Source organism: Mesoplodon mirus (assembly GCF_964341445.2).
Source record: "Mesoplodon mirus genome assembly, chromosome: 13".
In the NCBI taxonomy this organism is placed as follows: domain Eukaryota; kingdom Metazoa; phylum Chordata; class Mammalia; order Artiodactyla; family Ziphiidae; genus Mesoplodon; species Mesoplodon mirus.
In genome coordinates, this window is record NC_138989.1 from 12,385,787 (window position 1) to 12,398,442 (window position 12,656).

Here is a 12,656-nt window from a genome sequence, read left to right on the forward strand (position 1 = left end):
CTCACACACCGCCACAAGAGTGGCCCCCACTCGCTGCAACTAAAGGGAGCCCACGTGCAGAAGGGAAGACCCAATGCAGCCAAAAATGAATAAATAAAATAAATTAAAAAAAAAAAAAAAAAAAAAAAAACCTCCAAAGGAATCTGTAACATCACCACCACTTCTCCTGGATCAGGCCGGCACAGGGCCTGGGCCAGGACTGGCATTCAGTAGGGCCTGGGCCAGGACTGGCATTCAGTAAGTCTTAGCCTCCTTGTTCTTTTTCTTTTTAAAACTACTGTTTACTGCTAACAGGAAAATATGTCTGTCTTCAAAAATAGCTCCACTCATATGTTGAGTGATATAACTGTGTAATATTTAGAAACCTGTGTAATTTAAAAGCAATGCTGGTAACTACTGAAGCTGAGGGACAGGGATGTGGAGGCTCATCATACTATTCTCTCCACTTCTGCATATTTTGAATTTTCCATAATAAAATGGTTTTAAAAAATAATTTGAAAGGCTATCTCTAACAAAAGTAAAAACATATTAACTTGTATCTTACAAATGTTTTCAGTAGCTGCCCTGAAAACTAAGTGACTTCTCAATCAGGATGGATTTACAATGAAAGTTCTAAAGATAACACTAAAGGATTTTTACATCTATGTTCATGAGGACTATCAATCTGTAGTATACTTGTTATCGTATATTAGTTATTATTTTTTCTTCTTTAGTCTTGATAGGTAATGCTGGCCTCACAAGCTGAGTTGAGAAGTGTTCCTCTTAGTCTATTTTATGGAAGTGTGTAGAACTGGTATTATTTCTTCCTTAAATGTCTGGGAGAATTCACCAGTAAAGCCATTTGGCTTGCAGTCTTCTTTGTGGAAACTTCTAAATTACAAATTCAATTTATTTAATGAAAATATAGCTATTCATGTTTTACAGTTCTTATTAAGTGAACTTTGGTAGTTTGTTTTTCAAAAAATCAATGTATCCATTTTATCTAACTGGTTGAATTTACTGGCATAAAGTTGTTCATAATAGTTCACTGTAACTTTTTAATATCTATAGGATCTGTAGTGATGTCCCCTCTTACATTCCTCATGCTGGTAATTCATTTCTTCTCTCTTTTTTTCCTGATCAATCTGGTTAGGGTTTGTCAATTCGGTCAAAATTTTCAAAGGAACAGTTGCCCATTTCATTGATTTTCCTCTACTGTTTTTTTCTCTATTCTACTTCATTGATTTCTGCCCTTATCTTTATTACTTTATTCCTTCTGCTTATTTTGTTTAACTTTCTCTTCTTTTTCTAGTTTAAGGTGAAAAACTATACTGTTGATTTGAGACTTTCTCTTTTCTAATATAAGCACTTAATGCTATAAATTTCCTTCTAAGCATTGCCTTAGCTACATCCCATATACTGATATACTGTTTCTAAATTTCATTCAGTTCAAAATTTATGCATCGTGCTGTGTCATTAAAAATCAGTGTTCAATATATACGGAATCTAAAAAAATGGTTCTAATGAACCTAGGGGCAGGACAGTAATAAAGATGCAGACGTAGAGAATGGACTTGAGGACACAGAGGGGGAAGGGTAAGCTGGGACGAAGTGAGAGAGTGGCATTGACATATATACACTACCAAATGTAAAATATATAGCTAGTGGGAAGCAGCTGCAACGTACAGGGAGATCAGCTCGGTGCTGTGTGACCACCAAGAGGGGTGGGATAAGGAGGGTGGGAGGGAGATGCAAGAGGGAGGGGATATGGGGATATATGTATGCATACAGCTGATTCACTTTCTTGTACAGCAGAAACTAACACAACGTTGTAAAGCGATTATACTCCAGTAAAGATGTTAAAAAAAAATCAGCGTTCAATATACACTATGGAATATTAGTCATAAAAAGGAACGAAAATGAGTTGTTTTTAGTGAGGTGGATGGACCTAGAGTCTGTCATACAGAGTGAAGTAAGTCAGGAAGAGAAAAACAAATACCGTACGCTAACGCATATGTATGGAATCTAGAAAACTGGTACTGATGAACCTAGTGGTAGGGCAGGAATAAAGATGCAGACGTTGAGAACGGACTTGAGGATACAGTGGGGGAAGGGGAGGCTGGGACACAATGAGAGAGTAGCACTGACATATACACACGACCAAATGTAAAACAGATAGCTAGTGGGAAGCTACTGCATAGCAGAGGGAGATCAGCTCAGTGCTCTGTGATGACCTAGAGGGGTGGGATAGGGAGGGTGGGAGGGAGACGCAAGAGGGAGGGGATATGGGGATATATGTATGCATACAGTTGATTCACTTTCTTGTACAGCAGAAACTAACACAACGTTGTAAAGCGATTATACTCCAATAAAGATGTATTTAAAAAAATATATCAGTGTTCAGTAAAACCACCCCCCAGTTAACCAAAGGATTAACACCAAACCTTGCATCATAAATGCAATGTGCCACTGTTTCCTGCATGATAAAACTATTTCAAATTATTTTCACTAGTAACTTCAAAATTTTGTAGTTATCCTAGAAATTGATCATCTACTAATGTGTGCCTAAAGCATGAGAACTTCCCTCTCCAGTGTTTCTTAAATTTGAGAGTTTGCAGACCTCTAAGAATTCATCTATGAATCAGTCAGTGTGAAAAACAAAGCATTACAAGGCACACAGGTGATCACTTGGTGCCAACAGCCTGTGACTACAAAATGCAAATTCAAATAATGAGATCTCTCAGTATGGTTTAGTTACAAGGTCAAAAGATCCAGATTTCTGGGCCTCCCTGGTGGCGCAGTGGTTGAGAGTCCGCCTGCCGATGCAGGGGATACGGGTTCGTGCCCTGGTCTGGGAGGATCCCATGTGCCGCGGAGCGGCTGGGCCCGTGAGCCATGGCCGCTGGGCCTGTGCGTCCGGAGCCTGTGCTCCGCAACGGGAGAGGCCACAGCAGTGAGAGGCCCGCGTACTGCAAAAAAAAAAAAAAAAAAAAAAAAAGATCCAGATTTCTTTTTTAAATTACCATAAAAATACAAAGATTTTAAAAAAACTTCCTGGGCTTCCCTGGTGGCGCAGTGGTTGAAAATCTGCCTGCCAATGCAGGGGACACGGGTTCGAGCCCTGGTCTGGGAAGATCCCACGTGCCGCAGAGCAACTGGGCCCGTGAGCCACAACTGCTGAGCCTGCGCGTCTGGAGCCTGTGCCCCGCAACAAGAGAGGCCGCGACAGGGAAAGGCCCACGCACCGTGATGAAGAGTGGCCCCCGCTTGCCGCAACTAGAGAAAGCCCTCACATGAAACGAAGACCCAACACAGCCAAAAATAAATAAATAAATAAATAATCCTTCCCTCTACTACTAAAAAAAAGAAAAAGAAAAAAAAAATTTCTAGAGACCTCACAACTCCCACCCACGATTTTATCTGTGGAATGCTACTTGAGGAACACTGAACTATTATTTAGTTACAATGCACATTCAGTCCAAAGCACATATAAGCAAGTGTAAAACAAATATAACTTCAAACTCCCCTCACTGAAGAATAGAAAAACTTTAAAAAAGCATTTTTATTCAGCAACTTCCTCCATCACATAAACATAGTCTCTATGGCTTGTCTATGAAACAAAATCTAACACCCTAGACCATTCCAGGCGGCAGTCAACTTTAAAGTTCAGTGCCCTAAGAAATACTTCCTCAGTATGGAAAGAACCACCTCAGTTCAAAACTCTGCATTTCAATTTTTAAATCCACTCTGAATATCTTTAAAATGTGAGCACTCTTACTGTTAAGAAAAAAGGACTCCATCTGGTATTTTTTTGGTTTTTATCAGAAAGTTGTTTCATATTGTTTTATCCACTGAGTGTCTGAATAAGACTCCTAAGACCTAAGGGTAGGCAACGGTTTCAGGCAAGAATTACTTATTGAAACTTTTAAGAGAAAAATGACCAGAAAAGGCAGGCCTTGAAAAAACACAAAATTCTCCACAATCCACAGTCAGGTATCTTAGCCATCTCCCAAGCAATGCATTATTATGTTAATAATCCACTTCTGAAACACCAGGGGAGAGGAGAAGATTGAATATTACATTCAAAGGTTATGCTATTAAATTGAAATGTCACCATCAACATACAAATGAGACACATAAACAAAACTACTGAAGAACTGATTTTTTATTAAACATAAAATTACAAATAAAACTTTAGAAGCACCTAGTCTCTACAGCCGTCTAAAATATAGTCCTACTGTTCACTGCTAAGAAGACGCTTGGAGAGACCCACTCCCACCCATTGTGTGCACGACGGTAAATGAGAAATCACAGTCACTCCGGCCCAGGTCAGGCACAACCCTGGACAGTGGAGCGTGCGTGTATTCAGACAGCTGCAGTAGGAGTGTGCTGCAGGAGTGGATAAGCCGCTTTGCCTTGCTTGATGGCACCACAGAAAGACGACTGCTGGCTGTCCTAGCTAGGCTTCCACGTGCTAATGTGCACTGGGTCTTGTCTCTCCTCTCTCCACTGAGGGGGGCAAATAAGAACTTCTTTGCACCTAAGAAGTGTGTAATCTCATTTCTCACCGAAGAGTGAGTTTTCGTGACAAACTCTGAACAGGGAGCGGGTTTCGAGTATACTGCCATTCCCCAGTGCTGCGGCTCCAGGCCAAAGGCAGGCAAGCATGGAGCAGATGGAGTCCTGGCAAGGTCTGCACTGTCCCTGCATTAGTAGCATCTGCTCATTACTCAGAACCTTCGCCTGCTTTATCTAATGCTCCAGGAAAAGCATTTTGATTTGATTCATTTCGGTACGGTAACGTGCAACACAATTAGTGGTAAAATCAAACTGGAGGACGGCCAGTGCTGACAATCGGAAACAAGGCAGAAGAAATATGAGGCCAGTGGGTTGGAATTCAAAAAATCACAACTGTGGATCATCTTGCCAAATCTCAACACCCCAGGTGGGTGGTACAGTGTTCCTGCAGGGCCAGGAGGCTAAAAAGGACGTGGGGATGACTAACTTTTTCCCAAAGCAGTTTCCATCTCCCCCTCTGGACCTGACTCCTTCTGCGGAGAATATGTGTACAGACAGACCATCAAGGGGGTCTCAATAGCTACAGAGCTTCCCTTTGGCACAAACAGGGAGCTGAAGTTCACTGGCTCATTTTATTATCTTATTCTTCTTTTCTGTGGGGCACAGTCACGAATTTCAGACCTCACGAGGTGAATTTCCTTTGTGCTATGGCACTGCCTAAGAAGCGCATGTTCCCTGCTCCTAGAAAGAAGCAATACAAAATGTGTGTTTTGATTATTTCAACCTGTCTTTGCCCAGAAGTAGTTACTCAGGAGTAGGTTGGTACAAATACCACAGTGACAATCTGTTAAACTGAAGTAAGACCAAAGACAATGCTACCTGAGGTCTGGGGTGCGGTTGGAGGGGGGAATGAGAAGCTGTTGCGTATCTCAGAAAGTAACAATTCCCATCAGACTGGTAAAACAAGCTTAGTGAGTGAGAGAGGAGCAAGAAAACACAGGAGCTTTTATCAAAGAAACAATCCTAATACCAAAAGGAATTCAAGACAAAGCAAAGATCTCAATGTAAATGATGCAGCCAAGGAAGTACTATAGATTTTACCCACAGAACGGTAAAATGAAACCCAAAATAGTAAGACAGACAAACGTGATGATGTAAGTGTAAACAACTAGACAGATCAACTGAACAGAATGTAACATCCAGAAACAGACCGAAATACTAAAAGAGTTTCAGATGCAAAAACTTGTAAAGGCAGCACCTCAAACCAGTGAGGTAGAGATGGGCTTTCTATTTCTAATAAGAGATGCTGGAAAGATATAATCAGATTCATATACTATTCTAGGATGAACTCTATACTGGTCAAGATTCAAATATAAAGATAAGCCATAACACTATCATCCAAAAGAACACAAATAACAAATGTTGGCAAGGATGTGGAGAAAAGGGAACCCTTATACACTGCTGGTGGGAATGTAAATTGGTGCAGCCACTGTGGAAAACAGTATGGAGGTTCCTCAAAAAACTAAAAATATAACTACCATATGACTAAGCAATTCCACTCCTGGGTATATATTTGAAAAAAAAAATGAAAACATTAATTTGAAAAGATACATGCACTCCAATCTTCATAGCAGCATTATTTACAATAGCCAAGATATGGAAGCAACCTAATTGTCCATCAACAGATGAATGGGTAAAGAAGATGTGGTGTACACACACACACACACACACACACACACAATGGAATACCTCTCAGCCATAAAAAAGAATAGAATTTTGCCATTTGCAACAACATGGATGGACTTAGAGGGCATTATGATAAGTGAAATAAGTCAGACAGAGAGACAGATACTGTATGATCTCACTTATATGTGGAATTTTAAAAATAAAACAAACTAGCAAATACAAAAAAAAAGAAGCAGACTCATAGATACAGAGAATAAACTAGTGGTTACTACTGGGAGAGGGAAGGGGGAGGGGCAGATGGGGCAAGATGGGGTAGGGGTTTAAGAGGTACAAACTACTATGCATAAAATAAATAAGCTACCAGGATATATTGTACAGCACAGGGAATATAGTCAATATTTTAGAAAAACTATAAATGGAGTACAACCTTTAAAAATTGTGACTCACTATGTTGTACACCTGAAATTTATATAGTATCATCTCAATAAAAAAAAAAAATTTAAAGCCCTAACAGTAACAGAAGAAAAAAGAATTATAAGTAGCAGGTACACATGTGAAAAAATTCAACCTCTCTCACACTAAGAGAAATGTAAGTTGAAACATTTGAATAACATTTCTTATCTATCAAAGTGACAAATACTGAACAGTTTGAAACATACTTTGCTGAGAAAATGGGCACAACCTCATACCCTGCTGGTTCAAGTGCAAAGTAATATAAGCCCATTCGCACCCACCTTTTGACCCAGACATTTTTGTAGGAAATAATCCTTCCTGCATTTATATGAAATGTCATATATACAAGGCTTTTCACTACCACACTGTAATAGCAAAAGCATAACACAACTGTTCCTCAATAAAGGACTGTGTAAATAAACCACAGTGCCTGTACACAATGGAATACCATGAAAAAGGAGCATCTTCTCCATACACTGACGTGGACAACATTTCAAGCTATGTCATCAACGAGATGTAAGCATTCCCAGGTTTATTACAGCATTATTTACAATAGCCAAGATATGGATACAAGCCAAATGCCCATCAATGGATGAATGGATAAAAAAGACGTGGTATACATACACAATAAAATATTATTCAGCCATGAGAAAGAAGGAAATCCTGCCATTTTCAAGAATGTGGATGGACTTTGAGCATATTATGTTAAGTGAGACAAAGTCAGAGAAAGACAAGTACTATATGGTATCACCTGCATGTGAAATCTGAAAAAGTCAAACCTGTTTAAAAAAACGGAGTAAAACGGTGGTTACCGGGGGTGGGGGGACAGGTGGGATAAGATTGATGGTGTTTAAAGGTACAAACTTGTAACAAGTGGTGAATAAACCACAGGGTTCTAATGTATAGTATAATGAATACAGATAACAATATTGTACTGTAATTATGTAGTGATAAATATCACTACAATGGCAGCCATATTACAGTATATAAATGTATCAAAGTAACACACTGTATACCTTAAACTTACACAATGTTACATGTCAAATTTATCCAATTAAAAAAAAGATACGTGGGTCTCCCTGGTGGCGCAGTGGTTGAGAGTCCGCCTGCCGATGCAGGGGATACGGGTTCGTGCCCCGGTCTGGGAGGATCCCATATGCCGCGGAGCGGCTGGGCCCGTGAGCCATGGCCGCTGAGCCTGCGCATCCGGAGCCTGTGCTCCGCAACGGGAGAGGCCACAACAGTGAGAGGCCCGCGTACGGGAAAAAAAAAAAAAAAAAAGATACGCCATTAAGTGAAAAAAACCAAGGTATGGGATGATATAAACTAGTATGCTATCTTTTGTTTAAAAAGGGGGGAAGGGACTTCCCTGGTGGCGAAGTGGTTAAGAATCCGCCTGCCAATGCAGGGGACACAGGTTCGTTCCCTGGTCCAGGAAGATCCCACATGCTGCGGAGCAACTAAGCCCGTGCGCCACAATTACTGAAACCCACGCCCCTAGAGCCCGTGCTCTGCAACAAGAGAAACCACCGCAATGACAAGCCCACACACCACAACGAAGAGTAGCCCCCATTCACCGAAACTAGAGAAAGCCCACGCGCAGCAAAGATGACCCAACGCAGCCAAAAAAACAAAAAAAAGGGCGGGGGGAGGAGAGAATGTGAATAGATACTAATACTTACTTGTGTTTACAATAAAGAAATACTGGGGCTTCCCTGGTGGCGCAGTGGTTGAGAGTCCGCCTGCCGATGCAGGGGACACGGGTTCGTGCCCCGGTCCGGGAAGATCCCACATGCCGCGGAGCGGCTGGGCCCGTGAGCCATGGCCGCTGAGCCTGTGCGTCCGGAGCCTGTGCTCCACAATGGGAGAGGCCACAACAATGAGAGGCCCGCGTACCACAAAATAAATAAATAAATAAAACTGTATCTGATTCTAACTTAAAAGTATTACAACTTCTGCATAGTTGTTTGAAAAAAACCTCATTGATAATTCGGCACATAGGAATCACACTCAAGCTGCTCTTATGTTATCTATCCAGGATGTTAACCAACATACACGAACTATGACATACCCCAGAGACAGCTTAGCTGAATTTCTAGAGGCTGAAGGAAAGTCCATCAATGGTGCCCAACTGTTAAAGTAATAAAATGAAAATATTTAATATTTCAGCTCTAATTTTTATTTCTTAAATGGCATATGGATATAAAATTCCACATTAGCTCCTTTACTACAGTTTTGTCCCTCTGAGCTACCTCTGAAGATCTGCAACCGTGCCATGACAGGAATGCTAACATTCTGCAATATCTTGTGATCCAACTTTCAGGCAAGTGGGGAGACAAAGCTTTTGGAGACTCAAACTTTACAACATAATGGAAGTCAGGAGCATGAGAGGTAGTAATACAATATCACGGCCATCAAAATTATTAGACTCTTCTTACCTAGTGCTGTAAATCCACAGTTGCCCTCACACAAAGAGAATTCTGTTGGTCCCAGAGAGACAACATATTACCATAAATTATCTCGTATGGTATGTAAGTGCCAGGAAAAGGTAGGCCCTGCCTACCTTTATTTTTCTATTTCCATATTTGTCAATAGATTTTCTATGTCTATCCTCTTTTCACTGTTTCCTTTGGATCAAGCAGAGACTAAAGGAAAAGTAGGCCAAGTATACTTAACACCAAACAAGTTATTTGCTTAAGATGGCTTGGCCAGCCTTGTGTCTGGCTCTAAAACCCAGCCCTACAGTTCCAGTAGGAATTAAACACCAGTTTCAAAGGGCGCTGTGTTCCAATGCCTACTAATGCATTGAGGGTTATTGGCCAACTTCTTCACATAAAGGCAAGAATAAGGGTGTGTGTGTGTGAATATGTGTGTGCCCACATGTATGTATGGAGGGATTATGGGTGGAGCCGGCCACAGCTGCTTAATTTTTGTCAAGCTTTGTCAAGGAGGCTTGTGGTTACTTACCATCCTCATAAGCCGCTACCGCCAGCGAGCTGTTTATCCTCACAAAGGAGACATATGGCTGCATTCCAGGCTCATCCTCCTCGTAGTCCGATTCCAGGAAGGGGGCTGTGTAGTCCCAGGTGCGGGTGTCCCACACCCTCACGTCCCCTGATGTATATCTGGAAGAGAAGGACACGCTTGGTTCCAAACGGGGAGTGGAGAGCAGGGCCACCGTGGAGAGAATGGAGAAGCCTTAAAACGACAGAGGAGTCCGATCTGGCCGGTGTGGAGCCACTGCTGCCACACTGTTTACACGAGTCACTCCAACAAGAGGAAATGGCAACTCGTAACAGAAAGGCCAAGAGCACGTTTCCTGTTCTCGTAACACAATGGGACAATTTCAAATGAGAATACTGGAATAAAACATTGAGTAGCGGGCTTCCCTGGTGCCGCAGTGGTTCAGACTCCGCCTGCTGATGCAGGGGACGCGGGTTTGTGCCCCGGTCCGGGAAGATACCACGTGCTGCGGAGCGGCTGGGCCCGTGAGCCATGGCCGCTGAGCCTGCGCGTCCAGAGCCTGTGCTCCGCAACGGGAGAGGCCACAACAGTGAGAGGCCCGCGTACCGCAAAAAAAAAAAAAAAAAATTGGGTAGCAAGATCTCCTTGCTTTTCCTTTTTGACTATTATAACCAATCTGCTAACTTAAGTCATCCCAGTAAAGGGATCACTAGCAGAAATGTGTAGAAGCCACACTATTTATACACAGACGCACACACGCGAAAGACAGAGCGGGAACTGCTAAGGACTAATGGTCTTACAGGCACAAGCTTTCTAATACTTCATCCATGCATCAGATTTGACTGATTAAAGTCCCTAAAGACTAATTGATTTGCTGAAACAATTAAATCTTGCCTTTAGCAGCCAGACAGTGCTGCCTTCTCATGAAAGCTCTTGCCGAAATGTCTGACACTCCCCGGTCTTGCCCGCTCAGAGGACAGGAGCCCTCACTCTCTCCGATTACTCCTGCCACTCCAGCAAATGCCTCACTCCATCAAAGCCAAGGCAGGGCCGGAACCTGCTCTGACACCAGGCCCCGACAATAATGGAATGGCCAGATGATGAGGTGGTGCGCTGGCTGCCACTGAGGTGTCTACGCTAAGCTCCTCACATCTGCTACAGGGGGTTTGATTCAACATGTAAAGCAACGGTGGGAAAGCACGTTAGAAACGGGGTAATGGATGTATATCGATGCTCCTCTCACTTCACCCCAGCTTCTACCTCTCCCCTCCAGCCCCGTGTCCTCAAGTCCATTCTCTATGTCTGTGTCTTTATTCCCGCCTTGCCACTAGGTTCATCAGTACCATTTTTTTTTCTTTTAGATTCCATATATATGCATTAGCGTACGGTATTTGTTTTTCTTTCTCTGACTTCACTCTGCATGACAGACTCTAGGTCCATCCACCTCACTACAAATAACTCAATTTTGTTTCTTTTTATGGCTGAGTACAGGGAGATCAGGTCGGTGCTTTGTGACGACCTAGAGGGAGGGGATATGGGGATATATGTATGCATATGGCTGATTCACTTTGTTGTACAACAGAAACTAACATAGCGTTGTGAAGCAATTATACTCCAATAAAGATTAAAAAAAAAAAAAGCAACGGGGTAAGAGTCTCATGATGAACCCACACAAACACAGAGACAGGCAGACAACTGTAAAGGTGTTCTGTCTTCCTGAGGCCAAGCCATAGTTCCTTCTCTGACCTCACATTACAAGTGTAGAATCGAACAAGATAACTCCAAGATTTATTTAATTACTGAAGTCTATGACATGATGCATCTAGGAAGTAGTTATAGATGAATTTCTCATGTGAGGTTTCTTAATAAAGAAACTGGGAATATTCTGATTCAGGAATGCTTCATTTACTAAATGTAGCAGTGTTTCCCTCAAATTATTAGTTGACAGCAAATACGTACATTATGAATTCAAAGGCCATTCTGTCACACACATTCTCTAGGTTGGAGCACTGGACTCTCTCCCTGTAGGACAGTGACTGGAGTGTATGCGTAGTGTAAAGAGGCAAATAGGAGAGATGTGCTTTCTAAAACTGGACTGATGGGGCTCTGTTTGACCACTGATCTTCCAGTAAATAGAAACGCTCACTCCATGAGTGTCATGACACCTGGCGATGCACAAGCAAAGGCAGATATTGATATCGCCACAGCCAAAGCACGGCCGCTGGCTCCCAGACCCTCCAGGCAGTGCTCCAGACCACCTTCAATGAGGAAACCTCCGTAAGAACACACACTGCACTGCACCAAAACTACCAGGCTCACCCTGACACCCTAAAATGACTCGAGCATTCCCTGCAATAAGGCCACATGCTTAGCAACAGACACTCACCAGAGAAAACATGGTTGAATTTCTAGGCTGTGTATGATTATTAGACTCTTAAGGTTAAATTCCATGTGAAAGGAACCAGCCAGTGCAGAAAAGAAGCGTAAGAAGGATGGCAATGTCTTTCAGAAAAACAGAGTAGGTAAGTGAAAGGCAGAGGGACCTCAGGAGATCAGAGGACTCCGGAACTCTGAGAGAAAGCAGTACCCAAACCAAGAAAATGTATTTCCTTCCCATCAGTCTTGGTCATTCTGTCTCTTACGGCCTGTATATGGAACCACACCAGCCGTCTTCACGTGGTCCTTTGAGGTGCCCCCTTAGTGGGTACAGAGGACAGGATTTGGGTGGCCTGAGCTCCACCATCCGCAAGCTCCCTTTACACAAGGAGTTCCAAGGTAAAGCAACAACAACCAAACCAAAACTTGGAAAACTGCTGAACCACACAACCGTGAGCTATGAAATACAATCTGTCTCTCTCTTCTGGGGGAAGAGGAGAGACGGAGGGCAGAGGTCACACAGAGAGGAGCACCTTTTCACATCTAAAAGGCTCCCAACCAGCCTTTTCTTCCATGAGGTTGTCCCCTTCCCACTGCAGTTCCACCCACCTAAAATTAAACACGTGCTCTCCTCAGAAAGCCTCAGCCCACAACCAGACTGGCCCGTTGCAAGTTCCTGAC

The 12,656-nt window shown here is 42.6% G+C and overlaps 1 protein-coding gene across 1 annotated transcript in view; it reads right to left on the minus strand.

Annotated features, from left to right (window-relative positions):
* The window catches only part of FBXW8 (F-box and WD repeat domain containing 8), a 115,290-nt gene that overhangs the window by 59,869 nt on the left and 42,765 nt on the right, over positions 1 to 12,656 (minus strand). The window contains exon 5 of the mRNA XM_082640817.1: positions 9,603 to 9,760. Coding sequence (XP_082496943.1) covers positions 9,603 to 9,760 — 158 coding nt within the window. The remainder of the gene's footprint in view (positions 1 to 9,602; positions 9,761 to 12,656) is intronic.